We start from the raw sequence: 19326 nt of genomic DNA, 5'->3' as shown, positions 1-19326 counted from the left end.
AATGCTGGGATGCACATGTTCGGTCCTCATGCTGGCTCAGGAGTCACTGCGGGCCTTGACCTCGGCCGGCAGACCAGAGATGGGCCAATCTCTCTCTGCCTCAGTTTCTCCATCTGCCCTGGAACCTCCTCCAGAAGGTCTGAGTCACAGAAAGTGCTGGGCAGCATCTGACTCCGAGCAGACCCTCAAGAAATGTTAAAAATCAGTATTATTCTGGTCAGAGTAGTTCCGGCGGTATTTAAAAGAGCCAAGTAATATTTAGGAGTGCTTATCTATTGGAATTGTTAATCATTTTTTTTCAGGATATTTATCTAACATGAGACCCTTCAAATGCTTTACAATGGCTTGTTTCTTGAAATTTTTAAAAATTAAGGTTGCTTGTAGCACACACCACGTGCCTGAGGGTTTTAAGTGCTTCTCCTCCAGCGAGTGCCCAGGCCAGCCCACTCGGATGGCCGCGGTGTCAGGGTTCACCTTCCCTCTGAGGGATGGACAGACTGCTTGTTCTCCACTGTTCCCAGGGCTGCAAGAGCCTCCTCTCAGGCCTCCGTGTTCCCGCAGGGGTGACTCCCTCCTGCTCTCCTGGACGCGTCCCAGGTCTCCCTGAGTGCCGGCAGCGCTCGGTCGGTAATCCTGTACCTTCACACGTCCTGAACCTTCTCAAGGCAGCTCACGCCATGCGTCCAACAGGCGAGTCTTGGGGAGACCCCGTTCGATGCAGGGACTTGGCTGGGAGCCTGGGGGTCATGAAGGGAGACCACGCCCAGGTTCCCTGCGGGGTGAGGGACACATGGGTGCCAGGGCAGGTGGGCAGGGTGGGCCCTTGCCCTCCCAGCAGATGCCGCCACGGGCCACAGCTGGAGACTCCCAGACATGCCTGCACCTGGGGATACGTTCTCACAGAGCAGATAAAATCGCTGGATTCGGTACCGAGGCTTCTGTGTCTTCTACTGGTTCCAGGAATGCCTGCAACGTCCACCGTCTGAGAGGACCCACGGGGACCGCACTGGGCAGCAGGTCCTGCATGGCATCTCACAGACCCCAAGGCTGGCACCTGCTCACGTCCAGCAGAACCAAGAACCCCTTCCTACAAGAAGGGTGTGCTGTCACAGCCGACACGTGTCTCCTTTCACACCTAGTCAGCATCTTTGTCGGACCAGGCCCCTCGTCCCGTAAGCAGACGGCTGGCTGTTCCTTCTCACGGGGCAGCCTGGCGAGCAGCAGCCCCCTGGGACTCGAGCCGACAGCCTCCCTGGCGGGCTTCCTAAACCACCCTTGGACATTCGGACCCAAGCGGTCTGGGGTGGGCCCCGTGGTGGTGACAGTCCAGGCCACACTCTGAGAACCACTGACACTCGCAAACCAGCTTTTAATGGCTCTCCACACTTGTGAGTGTTTTTAGGGCAGCTTTTTGATGTCCTGGTTTCCCTGGCGAAAACCAGGGGTAATCCCACCAACCACCAGCTTGGACCTAATCCGAGAATATCAGGTTAACACAGCCTTGCAGACCGGAGCCTAGGACTGATCTCGGGAAAAGCGCTTCCTGAAAACTTGAAGACACGTTCAAGTCGCCAGACCTGATGGCATGCCTGCCTCGCAGGAGGCACCCGAGGCTCCCCTCCCTGAAAAGCTGCTTCTCCACGAGGCGGGAGTGTGTGTGTGTGTGTGTGTGTGTGTGTGTGTGTGTGGACAGTGGGCCCAACACCTGGCAGATACTCCCTGAAGAAGCGTGGGTGCGCTGTCTCAGCAGAGGCCTCCCCGGGGACCTCGCTGAATTGCTGCGCTAGTGGTAAAGAATCCACTCGCCAATGCAGGAGATGCAAGAGACTCGGGTTCAATCCCTGGATTGGGAAGATCCCCTGGAGAAGGAAATGGCAGCCCACCCCAGTCTTCTTGCCTGGAGAATGCTGTGGACAGAGGAGCCTGGCGGGCTACAGTCCACGGGGTCGCAGAGAGTGGGACACGACTGAGTGACGGACACACACAGCGCCCCCGGCACATGCCGGGCCCGAGGCAGACGGACGTGCCCGTGCTCCTGCTCACAAACCATCCCGGGGCTCGGCTCCCGCAGAGATGCTCCTCAGGGGGCGACAGCGAGCAGCGACATTCCGGGAGCGTGACAGAGCATCTGCACCGTCTCTGGGAACCCTTCCTCCTGGGTCTCCCCCGAGCCCTGCAGGCAGAGATGCCGCACAGCCAGCTTTCGCCAGCACCTCCTCGGTCCCGGGTCACTCTCCGCAGGGAGACCCCCCAGGCCAGCCAAGGCCACGTCTTCTGTGCACACCTTCCTGATCGTGTAGCCCACACTCTCCCCAACGTGCTCAGCGAGCGCACACCTGGACCCCCGAATACAGCCGCCCTCTGGAGCATGCTCAGCGCCCAGACTCTGGTCACACAACCCACACGCTCAGAGGCTGCAGCCTGGCCAGCCACATGCAGCCAGCTTCTGCCCAGCTCTCATCTGCCGGGACCACGTCTCCACCCAGAACCTGGTCCGATCTCCTCTTTCTGATCACTTAATCTCAGCAAGGCCCATTTCCTCAGACAGGCTACCCCGAGCTCCTCCTTCCCGTGGCTTTGTCCCATTTCTCCTCATGCTGCTTTTTGGAAAGCGCATCACTGGCTCGGGCCATGGCCCTCCTCACCCCCCAACATCCATGAGCACAGGCTGTACTCAGAGGCCCTCGTGCCTGGAACTGCGTTCGGTGCAGGGAAGGGCGACCGGTTAGCACAGGAGGTGAATTCACTTCTTGGTCGGTGTGCTCTGTTTCACGGACTTCCCGAGACACAGACTCCCTGATGTGTACTGTCTGGCCTCGGTGATGGGTCCCCTTGGTGAGACTCTCCTTCCACGTGGGTCTTGGATCCAGCGACTCCCCGTGGGACTTTCATGTCTGACCCCGAGAGTCCAGTGAGCGTCTGTGGTTTCTCCATCAGCTTCCAGCCATGGACAGCGATAGGAATTTGGAGGAACACTCCGGTCCGTGTACTGCAAATTTCCAGGTGCCAGCGTCTCAAGGGTGAATCCTCCCTGCCCAGGGCCCGGGGCAGTCAGCCAGGTGTGGAGCTGAGTGAGGCCCTGCTGGCGTGGAGACCCTCCAGTCCTGTCATCACTGACGCTCCGAGGGCCGGTTTCCTCCTGGGGCCTCAGTTCTAAGTGCAGACAGGGCGTGAGACCTCAGCCCCGGGCGGGGGCTCACCTAGAGCCCTGGGCCCCTTTCTGGCTCAGATGCCCTGCGGCGGCCTGTGTCACTCCTGCTTGAATGCTGTCCCGGGCGCGGGCCCCGGTACCCTCTTTCCTGCCCTGGATCAACACTGTGTCCGTCATCAGTTGAAGCAGCCTCTTACCTAGGGTGTGTCTGGAAGCTCCCAGCCTCCATCTGGACCAGACCTTCATCTACACTCGCCTCCGTGCGCCACGCTCACCCCGAGTTCCGGGGATTCTGTATCGTGTGCTCTGCTTTTGTTGTTGTTCAGTCACTCAGTTGTGTCCGACTCTGCGACCCCATGGACTACAGCATGTCAGGCTTTCCTGTCCTTCACCATCTCCCGGAGTTTACTCAAACCCATGTCCACTGAGTCAGTGATGCCATCCAACCATCTCATCTTCTGTCGTCCCCTTCTCCTCCTGCCTTCAATCTGTCCCAGCATCAGGGTCTTTTCCAATGAGTTGGCTCTTCGCATCAGGTGGCCAGAGTTTTGGAGGTTCAGCTTCAGCATCAGTCCTTCCAATGAATATTCAGTGGATTTCCTTTAGGATGGACTCTGGTTTACGGCCTCTGTTCACACACCTGCTCCTCAGAGTTGCTCCAAAGCACCAGGCACGCTGCCAGGCACCCAGACCGCATATAAATACTGGTTCTTAAATTAGAGTGACTTTCAATATTTTTGTCACCAACAGCCGGGCGTGCTGGCTGGCTTCAGCTCCTGCCCTCCCGAGGGCAGTTCATGCTTCGGGAGTGAGGAAGCTCCTCCTGCAGCAGAGGGTGGAAGGGTGCTCATCAGGAGACAAAAAAGAGGGGGCACTTCAGTGGCCTTTAAAAGCCAGTGATGCCCCTGGAGCTGCGGAGGGCTGTGGGCAGGGCGGACCGCGGTTCCCTCGACTGGCCCCCCACGCCTGCAGGCCTGCACCCCTGGAAGGGGGTGTGCCAACAGCAGCAGCAGCAGCTGCGATGTGCCAGCGCTGCTCAGGCCAGACGCGCGCCAGGTGCCTCGGGGGTCCCGACGTCGACGAGAGCAGCTGACTGGGGTGGAGCGGGTCCACCTCAAAGCTGGGGCGCCCGGGCGGGAACCACACGGCGTCCGTGTGTCCGGACGCCGCCCATCTGTCTGTCCACACACGCTCCTCACTTATCAAAGCACCCCGGGTGCCCTTTTCACCATCAAGTTTTGTTTTTACATTTGTGTGTTTCAAAGAACATCTTTAGGTTTTATAATGTATTCACATAAACGAATTTTTTTTAACCTTGCCTGTCATTAAATCTTGATGTATTTTTAAAATTGAAAATAAAAAATAAGATAAATCCTCTAGCACTTGGCACGGGAGCCGGGCCCCCAGACCCGCTCCAGGAAACCCCTCCGGGCCACTTCTCCCCATCAGGCGCCCTCCTACCTGCGACAGGTGGGAGCAGAGCCTGGGCGGAGCCTCGGAGCCTGGCGCTGATGGAGACGCCGCTGCCTGTCCTCACAGGCGTCTGAGTCTCCAAGAGGCCGTGTGGATGCCCAGGCCTCCAGCCCCCCGGGGGTGGCAGATAGCACCACTGCCCCTGGGAGCTGTGGAGGCAGGGAAGACTCCAATGGGGGTGGGGGGCGGGGTGTTCCTGACTGCAGGGTGGACGTGCGGGGCGGCGGGCTCCTCTCAGCGGTGGGGAGGTCAGGGATGAGGCACCGAGGCTGAGGGCAGTAGACAGCACAGCCCTTGGCTCGAGGGCCCGCGGGTGTCCTCAGTTTTGCCTTCGTACAATGGGGCCATGAAATGCCCAGCCTGACCCACCTACTGTTTGTACAGGGCTTGCCGTCTGTGTTGGCACAAATGAGATGCGAGCAAGTGTTAAGTAAGGAAGTGTCCTGGAATTCCAAGCCAAGTGAAGCCAACCCTGGGCACAGCAAGAGAGTGACCAGGAAAGGCCTCCTTAGGTGAAAAAAGGAAGGGCTGCCCACTCCATCCTGCCTTGGGGAACGGTTTCTTTCTTTGCCTCTTACAGCCCTGCTGGAAAGAGCAGGATGTCCTGAGACATGCGGGCTCCTGCGGGAGCGGAGCCGTCCAGCCCTGGGCCGGCCGGGGAGGCTGGCCTTGGCCCGAGGGCGGCCTCCTGGAGGGTGGCCCTTACCTCATCTGGCCTCCTCCCCACTGCTGCCCGACTCTGCGGACACCCTGAGCGGGAACCCGGCTCTTGAGGAAGGCCACCTGAGTCCAGGCCACACGACCACTCTGCCGGGGGCTCCACTGGCAGGTGAAGATGGGCCAGCCTACTGAGCTGAAAGTCGGCCGCTTTCTTCCCCTCTCTGGCGGCTTAGGAAAGGAGGCCCGATTAATACCTGTCTCGGCCACAGTGAACACTTAAAGCAAAGACACAATTGACTTCTGGCCAGAAACTGGTTTTCATTAGTAACTAAATAACAGGAATACAGCAGAGCTGGTGGTAAAAACCTCTCTGGTGTCTCATACTCGGGGCTAGGGCGGGGGTGGAGTTTGGCACGTAAGTGGGATGGGAGGGAAGGAAAGAGAGGAAAAAGGCTTTTCCGGAACGGGTACAACGCTCATTTTCTGTGTAAACACTTCTATCGAAGGGCGGTGGTTTTTCAACTTTGGCTAAACATTAATCCCCTGAGGAGTTTAAAAGCCTCTAGTTGACAGGTCATACCCCCAGGCCAGTGTGTTCACTTGCTTTTTTCCCCTAAAATCAGCAAGCCAAACACTAAAAGTTACATGCGGTTCTAAAAGCCCTAGTGGACTCCTCCAGGACAAGGGGTGGTCAAACCCCTGCAAGACACCAGAGAGTAAATGTTCCGGACTTTGCCACATCGTCTTGGTCTTACCTGCTCAACTGTGACAGCATGGCATGAGAGCGGTCATGGATGACAGAGGTGGAAACACGTGAACATGGCCGTGTTCCAATAAAACTTTATTTACAGACACGGACAGCGGGCCGGAGTCTGCCCAACCCTCACCCAGAGGAGACAGGGAGGGGCTCTGCCAAACCTCTCCTGAACATCGTCAAACAGGTTTCCTCCTTCCAACATGGGACCCTGCCCTTCGGAAGCCCATTCGGGAAAGCTATGTCAGAATGTCCGGCATTGGGGGAGCCCAGCCAGATGATGGGGACAGAGGGGGCGCCCGGGGCCTGTCCTGCTCCTCCGTCTACGTTCGTGTATGTTAGAATGTTTTGCAAGGTGAAACATTTAGAAGAGGAAGTTTTTAAAAAAAGAGAGAAACTCCCTCATTAGGAGCCACGGGCTGAACCTGGGGGCTGTCTGGGGCCAAGGCGGGCGGGGTGGGTACTCACGACCAGTACAGCAGCGTGAGCAGGAAGGGGCAGATGATGAACGCCTGCAGCACCTGCCAGTCCCGGCACAGGGCGGCCAGCCCCGGCATGAGGAGCTGCCCCGCCGTGGCCACGAGGCTCGCCACCATCGTGATCATGAATCGCTTCCCCGGGGGGCACAGCTCTATTCCTGGAACACAGAAGGGACGAGAGAGCTGTGAGCGCCCAGCCCGCCTGTCCCCTTTCCGGCCGAGATGCTTGTTTTTTAACAGCTGGATGAGCTTGGGTCCCCAGCGTGAAGGGTCGCAGGGCAAGTCTTGGCAGAAGAACACAGGGACGGAGAGCGGCCAGGATAGGAGACGCTGCTTCGGACAAGACGGAGCGTGACTTCACTCGCAGCCCCCAGGCCCTCTGCTGCCCTTCCTCTGCCTCTGCCCTGCACCCTCCCCACCTCCGCTCAGGGCGCAGGAAGTCCTCCAGGCCCCCCCTTCACCGCCCCCCTGGACCCTGAGTTCCAGGCAACCTGCTCCCAGGTGAGCCCAAGTCAGATCAGTCACATCCAGCCTTTCTTCTGAACCAGACAGGAAGCAGACCATGAAGCAGATTGCATCTCCTAAGGGTAAAACTCACTGAAGCCCCCCGCTCCCCACCGCCCTTGGAACTCCACTGCCCCCCCGCCCCCCGCCCTGGGCTTCCCACGCAGCCCTCTCAGATGCCGGCTCTGCCAGCAGGGGCAGGTCTGATTCACCTGTGAAGCTCCAAAAACACAGTGTCTGCCTTCAATAAATGTCAAGGTCATCACAGTCCCTCCTGTTTACAAGAATCTATGCTCTTAATCTGACCTTGAGTAAAGAAGATGGTCCCCAAACCTTGAACTGTAGCATCCAAGGGACAGCCGGTGTCCACCCACTGCATGAACTCCTGTAATAAAAGTCCCCAATACTAGAACACGCAGCTGGGTTTCATACATGTTGCCCCTATAGAGCATGTAGTCTGTTTGCTATTCTTCGTCAACAATTTGCAGGATTCCCTAAAGTTTGCTTTTATTTTTTTTAAAAAAAGTGTCGTTAAAATGAATTTTTAAAAAAGCAGAAGAAAGACCCTCAGGAGATACTCCTTCTCATGCCTGTGTCCCCAGATGGTGGGTCAGTGGCTACAGACCCCCCTGCCGGTTGTCCAGAGCTCAGAGCAGAGGTCAGAAGTAAAAACGTAGCAAGAAGGGAAGCAGATGAGGGGGGAACAGGAGAATCACATTCGGTCACAAGGATGGAATCGGCGCTAACAAGGGTCACGCGGTATGCCAGCCAACACCTCCACCAGCTCACACACAGAAGAAACCAGAGTCGTCAGAGTCTCTACCTCTGCCCTGCCACAAACAGGTCACCCTCACAGCTGTCCGTGGGTGAGAGAAACCTGGCCCTGCTGATAAAGATCCTTTGCCATTTAATGAAGAAAACGGGACCAAACAGCCCTCTCCTGGCCGTTTACTGTGATGCCGTAACTTTCAGTGCCAGGGTCAGGTTCAGTAAAGGATTACTTCTTAGCATGGCTTGGGTATTCACCCCAGATCTGGCATTTCTGTGCTTAAAAATAAGAAAGAGATCAGGGTCTTTTAGAAAGGACTGACAGTAAGTGGCAAGTTCCAGTTTTCATGTACTAAGCAGGAGCAGAGGATGTGTTGCTATGGGAACCAGAACTCAGCATCAGCCAGGGCAAGTGTGATGCTCTGAGGCTCAGCACTGGCTCAGGCCAGATGAGAAAATTGAGCACCTGGCCACCCGGGGAACCTACAAACAAAGCCAGAGAGGTAACCACGGCTTCACGTCCTGGGGCCCTGCACACGGCTGGCAGTTTTCCCCTTCCCTGCCTGGCTCTTTAATTTCACCATGCAGTAAGCAAACATCTGCAGCTGCCGTGGTTCCCCCGGATCACCTGGGGACGTCTGGTCCCACATACTAATCTGCATCACTCACTGACACACCCAGGGTCACAGGTAACGACCCGAAGCTGGGTCGAGGTTTGTGGATCACAAAGGCGGTTTGCCCCTCCACGTGTGTGAGTCCACAGTCTGCCTCCGCCCTCTCCCCTCGCTGCAGCCGGCTCCTCTATTAGGGCTGCACTGCCAGGGTGTGCCTTCTAGAGGGTCTCTCCTTACTCTCCCAGTGGCCCGAGGGTCTCTAACTCCTGGCCACCTGGGCCGGAAGCAGCAGCGCCACCTGGGAGCTCCTTAGAGACACAGAGCCTCGGGCTCCGCCCAGACCCGCAGGAGCACGTCTGCACTTTAACTAGATCCCCAGATGCCTCAGGGAGAGGCGATGGCTCACCGTTTCCCCCAAACCGTTAAGCATCACCCCCAGCGGGAGAAATGTTTTTGCCTCCCAGACACACATCGACGAGAGCTGAATAAGTAACATAATTTCCGGACCTCTCCAGGGCTGCTGTTTGCTACGAACGCTAGCAGAGGTTTTACTTTCTCCCAGGTAGCAAAACGTAGAGCATCCCAGCAGGTCCATGGTATTTTAACCTTCCTGCTGGGGCAGTGGAAAAACACAGCGATCTGATGTAAGGACACGCGGATGACACCTGCAGACAACGACCTTCTGCCTTGACTCACCAGGACTGCTTCCAAACTGCCTGAAAGTAACTCTGCTCTGAAGCGTGGCTGTAAAGATGTTTTTTAAAAAAGCAATTATCAAAGAACCGCAGGCACTTCGGGTTTGCCATTAATCACATGTTCCTTTTGGACGATGAGAAATCAGCTTTTCTGAGGTGAGGAGAGGAAGGCGTTCTGCAGAGCGTGAGTCCCCGAGTCCCCGCAGCCAGTGGGGTTCCGGTGGACGGTTCTCCCGAGAGAGGCCGGGCCCAGGGCTGCATACGGGCGCCCCGGACCCTCATTCTCTCTTAAATATATTGTAAATAGACTTCCTGTGCACTTACTGCAGGAAGGCAGGGGGTCGACGTTTTCCTGAGATCACGCAGTGTTCCCGGCTTCTCTGGAATGAATCTTCGGGTTTTTCCGGGCGGGGGTCGGCAGTAACGCAGGAGCGCGCCTGCGCAGGAGGAGGAGGCGGGGGGGGGGGGGGGGGCCGGCAGGGGAGGCGGGGCCCATACAGCCCACGGCGGCGCGAAGTCGCCGGGCTTCTCCGTGCTACCCCCCTCCTGGCCCACGAAGTCGGTGACATGTGTCAGCCGCACAGTGACGCACGTCTAGCTGCCGCACCAGGCTGTCGTCCCTGCAGACCGCAGGCTCAGACCGGGCATGGAACGAGAAGTCCGTCAAAGCACAGGGCACTGTGGAGCGCTCGGCCGCACCCACGGAGGGGCGAGCCGGCCAAGGGCCTGGTGCAGCCGCTCAGAGGCCACGCGTGCAGACGCGCGTCCTCCACCCTGCGCCCCGTCCTCCAGCTGCCTCTTACCAGCCACCCAGAGGAGGAGGACGGCGGCCCAGGGAGCGGCCCCGGCCCCTCGCCTGGCCCCCAGCCTTGGGGTGCTGCTGCCCCTCTGGAGCTGGGCTCCTCCCCGCGCAAGGGGTGTCGCTCTCTGGCCGCTGCCCCCCGACACCTGCGGGCCTCTCTCCTCTCCCCTGCTTCCTGCCGCTCACCGTGCTGGCCCGGAAGGGGACACGCCACTCACTAATTACCATCCCGGCTGAGGACACGGGGCCCCCAGAGCCGCGAAAGACAGACTTGCCACATGTCATTGTGGAATTCCTTATTATAGCAGGAGCGTCCGAAATCGCCAGTCATGGGGACTCAAATAGCACTCGAGGGCGTAAGCGCAGAAGGCTGCGATTATCTTCCCTGCCCCCGGAAAACTTCCTTTTCCTCTCAATTTAGGACCTGCCAACCCAGTGGAATGGTTAAAACTGCCTCCATTTAGAGGAAAAGAAAATAAAAAATATAGAAACATCAATATTTCCTACAAATCACGTTCCAGTGTCTGCCAGACGCGCTGACGCAGACGTTTAATGCTCATATGCAGAAGAACCACACAGCTCACCCGCCAGGCCGCAGGATCTTCAGCGCTGGGCTGAGGCAGGCTCCCCCTCCCTGGGGCTGAATGCGTAGGCGGGCATTTTTCAGGTATTAAACTCACTCGATCTACTCAACTCTCTGATGGAGGTACTGATTTTGTTCTGTTTTTCAGAAGAACATCTGGTTTGTCAATTTTATGGTGTCCAGCACAGTATCTTACAGACACTGTTGTTTAAAAGATAGGAATTAAGTAAATTATTTTTATCAAGCCACAAAATTGTTATAGTCAGTACACAATGATTTGTTCCTTAAATTCAATTAAGTGTTCACTATTTGGACTCTCATCAAATATTCAATGACAGACAATATGAAACTAAGTCATTTATAACATACATTCCTAGTGTAATATTACGAATGAAGTTTATTTTTTAAAAAACTTTTTACTTTATATTGAGATCTAGTGTAAGTGGGCTTCCCAGCTGGTGCTAGTGGTAAAGAACCCTCCTGCCAACGCAGAAGATGTAAGAGATGTGGGTTTGATCCCCGGGTCAGGAAGATCCCCTGGAGAAGGAAATGGCAACCCTCTCCAGTATTCTTGCCTGGAGAATCCCATGGACAGAGGAGTCTGGAGGGCTACAGTTCATGGGGTCACAAAGAGTCATATTGTGACTCAGCATAAACTAGTGTAAGTGCTGTTTTTAATAATCGTTTTTCTATCCCTGGGTTGGGAAGATCTGCTGGAGAAGGGATAGGCTACCCACTCCAGTATGCTGGCCTGGAGAATTCCGTGGACTGTATAGTCCATGGGGTCGCAAAGATAAGGCACGACTGAGTGACTTTCACTTTACACAAGGACCCTAAAGCCCAGGGTGATGAAGCGGCTTGTCCAGGATCACATAGTAAAGAGGGAACAAAGCAGGAACTGAAGCCACGTGTCCCCTGCCCCTGTGTGTCCGCCCCTGCTCTGGGCCGCAGGGAGCCTCCAAGCAGAGCCCCTGGTGGCTCTGGCCTCTCAGTGGGACCTGCCAGGATCTCAGCTCCTGGGGCTGGGCCCACCTGAAGATGCCCACGGCCCTGGCCCAGAGCCTGGGAAGGAGCCGGCCGGGGCTCGGGCGTCTGTCACGTGAGGACGGCAGGGCGGGCTCTTCCTGGAGGGCCCAGCGGGAATGCCTGCGCTCCCCGCGTCTTAGAGTCCCGCGACGGAGCCTGTCAGGGTCACGGGGGCTGAGACGCGCCAGTCAACCCGCAGAAGCCGGTCTCATGCGGGATCTCACGAGGCTCACAGAGCCACACGCTGATCACGTGCAGGAGACACCGCCGCAAAGCCGGCTGCGAGGCATGAGCCACAGAGCCCAGTGTCCTTCCCAGGTCGAGGGTTCTTTCCACCACCTTATGCTTCTTTGAATGAACATTATAATTACTCCAAAGGAGGGAGAAGGATTTAAGTGTTCACTAGTGTTCTGCTCAGGGAACGTTTCTGTTTAAAACCAGTGGCTGCCGTTCAGCGTACACGCGTAAGCATTTCAGTGAACACCGTGCCACCAGTTCTTTAATAAGAGGAAAATAACCCAAGAAGAGAAGTGACCTGAAACAGCAAAACAGGCTCGAGTGCATTGAAATCCTGGCGTTTCGGGCCTGCTGAGTGTTTTCAAGCTGAGTGAAGAAGCAGAAACGGGATGGGTGATTTTCACATCCAGAACAGAGATCAGGAACCACCACCCAGGCTTCCAGCTGCCGGTTCCAAAGTGATATCCTCAATGCTCACGCTGTTTCACACCATCCATTCCATGGGTCGAAGCCACACTTGTGGACCAATCGTGTTTCCATAATTAGACGAGACATCCAAGCAAACAGAGGCCCCAGAGGCGTCAGATTTGGCACCTCAGAGGAATGTGGCCGAAGAGAGGAGTCCTAAGTTAATGGGTCCAACCCTGCCCCACATCAGTGGCACACAGCTCCCCGGGAGGATCACCCAGCTTTTATTTCTCTTCATCAGCATTGTTGGCTTTGTTCCTTTATGAGCTTGACAAGCAATCAGGAAATTAGCGGGTTGGGTTTACGGTAAAGATACCTCAACCTGAGGTCAGAGTATCATTGCTGTATAATACCTGGTAACAATGAATGTCCTCTGCTCTTTGGCAGATTTTTCCTAAATAGGGAGGAATGCTTAGCAAGGTAGTCTTTCTAAACAAGTTCTTCCTTCTTTATTTTTCTCTTCTTCTTACCTTCCCATTTCTCTTATGTCTACATTTTTAAAACAATTTTTTTATGTAGACCATGTTTAAAGTCTTTATTGAATTTATTTAATATATTTAATATCCAATACTGTGTTTCTAACACGTTCCCAGGTGATGCAGGCGCTGCTGGCTCAGGGACCACACTTGAAAACCCAGCGTTCTGAACACTGGAGGGAGAGGTTTACGCATGTTAACCCTGAGATTAAGTACAGTCCCCTTTGCAGCATTTTGCTGGGACAAATATCAACAACCTCAGATATGCAAATGATACCACTCTAATGGCAGAAAGCAAAGAGGAACTAAGGAGCCTCTGGTTAAGGGTGAAAGAGGAGAGTGAAAAAGCTGGCTTGAAACTCAGGATTCAAAAAACTAAGATTGTGGCATCCAGTCCCATCACTTCATGGCAAATACATGGGGAAAAAGTGAAAACAGATTTTCTTTTCTTGGACTCCAAAATCACTGCAGATGGTGATTGCAGCCACGGAATTAAAAGACACTTGCTTCTTGGAAAGAAAGCTATGACAAACCTGGAGAGCATACTAAAAAGCAGAGACATCACTGTGCCGACAAAAGTCTGTACAGTTATTTAAAGCCTTGGTTTTTCTAGTCGTCACGTACAGATGTGAGAGTTGGATCATAAAGAAGGCTGAGTGCCGAAGAACTGATGCTTTCAAATTGCGGTGCTAGAGAAGGCTCTTGAGAATCCCTTGGACGGCAAGGAGATGCAACCAGTCCATCCTAAAGGAAATCAACACTGAATACCCATTGGAAAGACTGATGCTGAAGCTGAAGCTCCAATACTTTGGCCGCCTGTGTGAATAGCTGGCTCATTGGAAAAGGCCGTGATGCTGGGAAGGCATGAAGGCAGGAGGAAAAGGGGGCAACAGAGGATGCGATGGTTTGATGGCATCACTGACTCGATGGACATGAGTTTGCGCAAACTCCAGGAGATGGTGAAGGACAGGGAAGCCTGCTGTGCTACAGTCCATGGGGTTGCAAAGAGTTGGACACGACTTAGCGACTGAAGAACAACCAACACCACTGCAGCCCGGGCGCACGGAAAATAACACAGACCAAGGCTGCACGCAGCTCACAGCACCAGCTGGCCCGCAGGCCTCGGGGAGACTGGGTGCTTCTTGTTCCCCTCGCCATGCATGTCATTTTTTTTTCCCACTGAAGAAAAGAGTTCTCCCAGTATCCCAAGGGCAAGGCAGGCAGAAGCATAAAAGACCTGGGGTTGCAAAGAAGTTCAACCATCAGCCTATTTCAGATGAAAGGAAACTCAGAGAACACCCACCAGGGCGGGCGGAGCCAAATGCCAGGCAGGTAAGAAACGTGCAAAACTGGCCCGGTGTGAGGGTGGGCCTGTGGCAAATCGCAGCTTGCCCTCTCTGTTCAAAGGCCTTTAAATTCAATTAGGAAATAAATCCCTGTCTGGGTCACTGGCAACGCAGCTGGGCTGGGTCTGCCGCGTGCTGCCAGCCAGCTGGAGTCATTCACAGGGAAAGTCAGGTTGCAGAGACTGGGAGCAACCAGCCCGCTCCCGTCTGGCCCCTCTTCACATCCAGCACTGCATCCGGCACTGAGCAGATGCTCAGCAAACACGGACATAAAACCACAAAAGGAAGGAGCCGCACGTTTCCACGGGAGCCCAGGACCTGGTACGCCAGGGCCTGCAGCGTCTGCTGAGCCCCTTCCCACGTGGGCAGGAGTGTCCTATAGACGCAAGGACCCCTGACCACAGAGGAGCTGGCAGCCTACTCGTCACGGCTGCCCCCTTGCCACCCCATGGCTCCCAGCGGGCATCGGCTACCCGAGGCAGCGCCTTCAGGAGCTGCAGCCAGGATGTGGAGGGCAGCGTTCACCACCAACCCAGGCCTGCCCTGCCAGCACGCCCACAGAGGGGCCGGAAGGCTCACGGGACAGACTGTCCAGTCACCCCAAGGTGCCAGGACGGCTGTGTGGCCCTCCTTCCCACCACAACTAAAATCCAAGTCAGCCTCCTGCCAACCAGGGTCCTGCCCCAGTTTTATAAAAATGAAGCCAGTGTTCCTTCCCCTGCCCTCCTCTCCCTGACGTGTGACCTGGCACCAGGTCCTGGGGAGATGCTGACCGTCCCTCGCCAGGCGCACCGGCTTCCCAAGCCCCAGCCCCAGTCCTCTGGGGCCAAGCCTCAGCTTTTCCAGCTCAGGACCTTGGGGGACACCCGCCCCGAAGCTGGCCTCCGTCTGTAGGCCTGAGATTACACAGGCCTGTATCTGCGAGTCCGCCTGCTGGCCACTCCTTCCCAACGGGAACAGCGTTGTCCAGGACAGGTGGCGGTGGGGGGAACAAGCGAGGACATGGGTGGACTCTCCACCCTCCAGACCAGCCTGGTGGCCTGGAGCTGGGTACCCAACACGCTCATGCTACCGGTGTGAAGGCGCAGGATGCGCTGGCCAGCCGGGTGACTGAGGCGGGCTCCCAGCGCCTTCCCCCGCGCCTGGGGCAGCACCTCCGACTAGCAGCCACTCTGGGATGTGGCCCAACAGCCCTGGGGCGGCAGGGGCTGCTCCCAAACGCCCCCTTAGTTCCAGATAACCTCGAAACAAACCAACCTCTGGAAAAGCTCCTACCGCTTGTGAAAGTTGGGGACTTTTCAAAGAACGGCAACTTCTCAAGAGCAGAGAATTCTACCTGCAGCACGAGGAAGGGCCTTTCTAAGTGATCCATTGTTTAAAGGTGAGGAAGGTTTCCCAGGGCCCACGTGAAAAGAGAAAAGACACCTCTCACAGCAGATGCAGGCCTCGTGGACACAGATGGGCCTTGGGGAAAGGACGGCCCCAGGATGGGAGGGTAGGAGAGGTCCCGGAGCCTGTCTGTGGGTTTGATGGGATCCACCCGGAAGGGACACATTTAGTATTTTTAAAGGCAGCGGGGAGGCACTGTAGATTCTTTGTAATTTTTTTAAGTTTAATAAAAGGTTTTGTTTCTCTTTTGGTGGCAGTGGGTCCTCGCTGCAGCCTGTGGGCTTTCTCCAGCGGCGGAGAGTGTGGGTCCCCTCTAGCTGCGGTGCGAGGGTTCTCGTGGAGTGTGAGCTCTAGGGCCCGCGGGCTTCAGCAGCCCCGGGCTAGGTGCTCTGCAGTGGGCGGGGTCTTCCCAGCTCAGAGATCGAACCCATCTCCCCTGCATTGCAAGGCGGATTCTTAACCACCGGACCACCAGGGGAGCCTGATTGTCAGCAATCCTACTTAACAGAGCAGCGTCTTCAGACCATGTTCCTTCTTCAGGGACAACAGTGAATGGCTGGGAGCCCCATCTTTCACGCTGTCTGTGAGCACAGGGCTTCTCATCTCTCTCTCTCTCTCACACACACACACACACACACACACACACACACACCCGTTCTAACCATTTCATACCCTTTAAAACAGCCTGCTGTGCAGTCAGGGGTCATATGGTGCCTGCGAGTTCCAGCTCTTTGTAAAGAGCGAGCCCCGTGTCCAGGCCCCAGGCAGGCCCACCCGTCCAAGGGCCTCTGTGAGCTGCAGTGGAAGGAGAGTCCCAGTGAGCAGCCCTCCTCTCGGGCTGGGAGGGCATGTCAGGTATAGGACAGAAACCGAAAGTTTGGGAAAGTTCTGCCATCGAGTTATAGCTTTTTCATTTGTTTAAGATTTTCTTCCAAAAGCCTAATTTTTTTACTGCAAGGAGATCCAGCCAGTCCATCCTAAAGGAAATCAGTCCTGAATATTCATTGGAAACACTGATGCTGAAGCTCCAATACTTTGGCCACCTGATGCAAAGAACTGACTCACTGGAAAAGACCCTGATGCTGAGAAAGATTGAAGGTGGGAGGAGAAGGGGACGACAGAGGAGAGATGGTTGGATGGCATCACCGACTCGATGGATGTGAGTTTGAGTAAGCTCCGGGAGACAGTGAAGGACAGGGAAGCCTGATGGGCTATAGTCCGTGGGTTTGCAGAGTCAGACATGCCTTAGTGACTGAACACCAACTGTTTATATGGGGCAAGAGGCTGTTTCAAGGTGAAGCTTTGAGGGCACGCTTGAAGCTCATTTTTAGTTAGACGACTGTCAGACCTCCCAGAAACATCTGCGGTTTATACAGAATGTGGGGCTTATGCACCATCTTAACGTGAGGAAAGAGTGAGGATTTCAAGGAATAGTAAGTAGGGAGAAACGAACGCCACAAGCACAGATGAAAGAAGCTACTGGGAAGTAAGGCCAGCTTTAGGCAAGTCTGCCTGTGCGGTTTCCCATCTCGGGCGACAGGAGCTATCCTTCCCGATGTGCCCCCTCCCCCCTCAAAGCTTCCCATAAAGGGGGATTTATGGAAGTTGAATTCTTTTAGAAAAGCCTCCTTTGGGGCAGTAAGGGGGGTGCAGATAACACCTCTTCCCGCACCTGTCAACTCGCATGCGTCTTTGTCTCCCAGTAACCCTCTCGCCACCGTGGCAGCTCCTAGACCCTCCTGGGGCAGACGCAGTGGCCTGCATCGCCACCTCTGTTCCCAACCACACGCCTCTCCTGCAAGTAAGAGCCCTTCCCACTTCACAGGGTGGCAAGAGGCAGGTGGCCAAGCACGCTTCCAGGGTTACAGCACCTAGAACTTGAGCCCAGACCTTTAGATTTTAAACAGCAGATGTGTCCTCTGAGAACAAAGCAAAGAACGCCACCCTCCAAACGCAAACTCGGATCCCATTTAGACACACTGTCTTCCTGTCAATTGTCTCCTTCCAATAAGACTCACCCAATTTATCACCAGGGCCATTAACAAGACTAGCCCTTAAAAAGCTAAACATATCCACGAGGGCTCCCTCCTGTGTTTGCTGAGACATAATTAAACACTCAGCAACCAGCCAAATGTCTAAGGGCCCATCACTGGCTCCTGAGTTGTCCATCTGCTTCCAAACAGAAAGACACTGATTGATGACCTCAGGGACTGGGTGGAGTCTGGCCTAGAGAAGCGCTAATAATTGTCAAACAGCAGTGCCAGCCAGTGGGCAGCTCTCGCACGCCAGGAGGAAGGGCGCGTCTTATTTGTAAAAGGACAAGTGGAAGCCAGAAGGCTGCAGGAGGAGGAATCTGCATCCTACGCAAACACCGAGGATGTCACTTCCTTCAGGAAATCTTACACTTGGTTCACTAATTCCTAAGACTGTTAGGATTCTTGCTCAGGTATAGAATACAAATCGGGCTTCCCTGGTGGCTCAGATGGTAAAGAATCTGCCTGAAATGTAGGAGATTTAGGTTCGATCCCTGGATTGGGAAAATCCCCTGGAGAAGGCCATGGCAACCCACTCCAGTATTCTTGCCTAGAAAATCCCATGGACAGAGGAGCCTGGTGGGCTACAGTCCATGGGGCTGCAAAGAGTTGGACAGGACTGAGCAACAAACTCTGAGGCTCTCTGAGAACACAAATTAGAGTGTTTGGCCCTGTCTCTGACAGCCCTGGAGGAATATTCTGGTTTATACAGCTTTTCCTTCCAGAAGTGCACATGTCCAATAAGATGACCAACTAAGACTTTTAAAATTTAAGTAAAGTTAAATAAAATAAAAAACTCAGTTGTCAGAGTTGGGCTAGCCACATTTCACATGTTCTATTGGACAGCGCTGATCTAGAATCTGACGTCAGTGTTGAAATAAGGATATTTCAACATTCTCAAGAATGTGTAAGTAGGAAGGAGGGGAGGACAACTTAAGAGATGGTCATTAAATTGTGAAATATTTCAAGTATACAGTGAAAAGTATAAGAAGTAACAGAGGATACTCGTGTGCCCACACTTGGCTTGGTCAAATCTCTATGTTTACCATACTCTCCCACTTCCCTTCTTTAGTGAAGATAAGAAACTATGAGAGATTCACTGAGAGCCCCAGGGGACCCCGTCAACAAGCCCAGTGAAAGCCTTACTGAAAGTTCAAAGGAGGCCTGTGATGGTGCCCGGCAAGTGGTGAGCACCCTGGGTCCCGGACCAGATGCGTGGGTCCCTCATTCAGCGAGGCCGCCGCCTGGGCCCTGGCTCTGTGCACCTCTGCGTGCACGCATGGACGTGGGCCCTGGGGACAGGATGCTACATCCTGCCGTCCTGCCCTGAGTAACCCAGCCATCGCAGGGTGTCCACCCCATTCTGGACACTGAGCTGGGTGCTCCCCACGGCCGCAGTCACTCACTCAGAGCCCCAGAGGACTGCACAGGGACAATTTGGCTGAGACCTCTCATCTGTACACGGCCCAAGGGGAGCTCTGGCCAACCTCCCCAAGCCGTCCCCGGGGGCCAGGCCTGGACCAGGGATGCCTGTGAAATGCAGATTCCGCTCCGGGGAGGACGTGACCGAGCCCCCTTGCCTCCGCACCTCATTTCCGCCGCCAGCACCACCCTGGAAATGGAAGCTAATCTCCCATTATCTCTTCAGCAAAGTAAACATTTCTCCCTCTGGGTAAACAAGTCGGGCACCATCTGAGCAGGAGAACAGAGGAGCCTGGCGGCAGGCCTTTCTCCTGGCAGCTCTGAGCAGGAGCGCCCCGCTCATGGGGCCGGGGGTGCCCCAAGGCCTTCGAGTCCGCAGACCCTGGCCCTCCACTGCCAGGAGGCACAGGGCTGCTCGGCAGGAACCTGACCTCTTTCCAGCCCTA

General features: G+C 55.2%; 1 protein-coding gene across 8 annotated transcripts in view; it reads right to left on the bottom strand.

The window, feature by feature from the left end:
- The window catches only part of SLC22A23 (solute carrier family 22 member 23), a 129418-nt gene that overhangs the window by 25875 nt on the left and 84217 nt on the right, over nucleotides 1–19326 (bottom strand). For 7 of the 8 annotated variants that reach the window (XM_086370432.1, XM_086370429.1, XM_086370430.1 and 4 more), the window contains one exon: nucleotides 6507–6675. In XM_086370432.1, coding sequence (XP_086226558.1) covers nucleotides 6507–6675 — 169 coding nt within the window. Of the gene's footprint in view, nucleotides 1–6506; nucleotides 6676–9422; nucleotides 9514–19326 lie in introns of those variants that run through there. The other variant, XM_086370437.1, reaches the window with a different exon arrangement.

This window comes from Bos grunniens, chromosome 23 (genome assembly GCF_055505025.1).
Source record: "Bos grunniens cultivar Pamir isolate PY7600 chromosome 23, Bosgru_T2T1.0, whole genome shotgun sequence".
NCBI lineage: Eukaryota > Metazoa > Chordata > Mammalia > Artiodactyla > Bovidae > Bos > Bos grunniens.
This window is presented reverse-complemented; position numbering and strand designations above follow the sequence as displayed.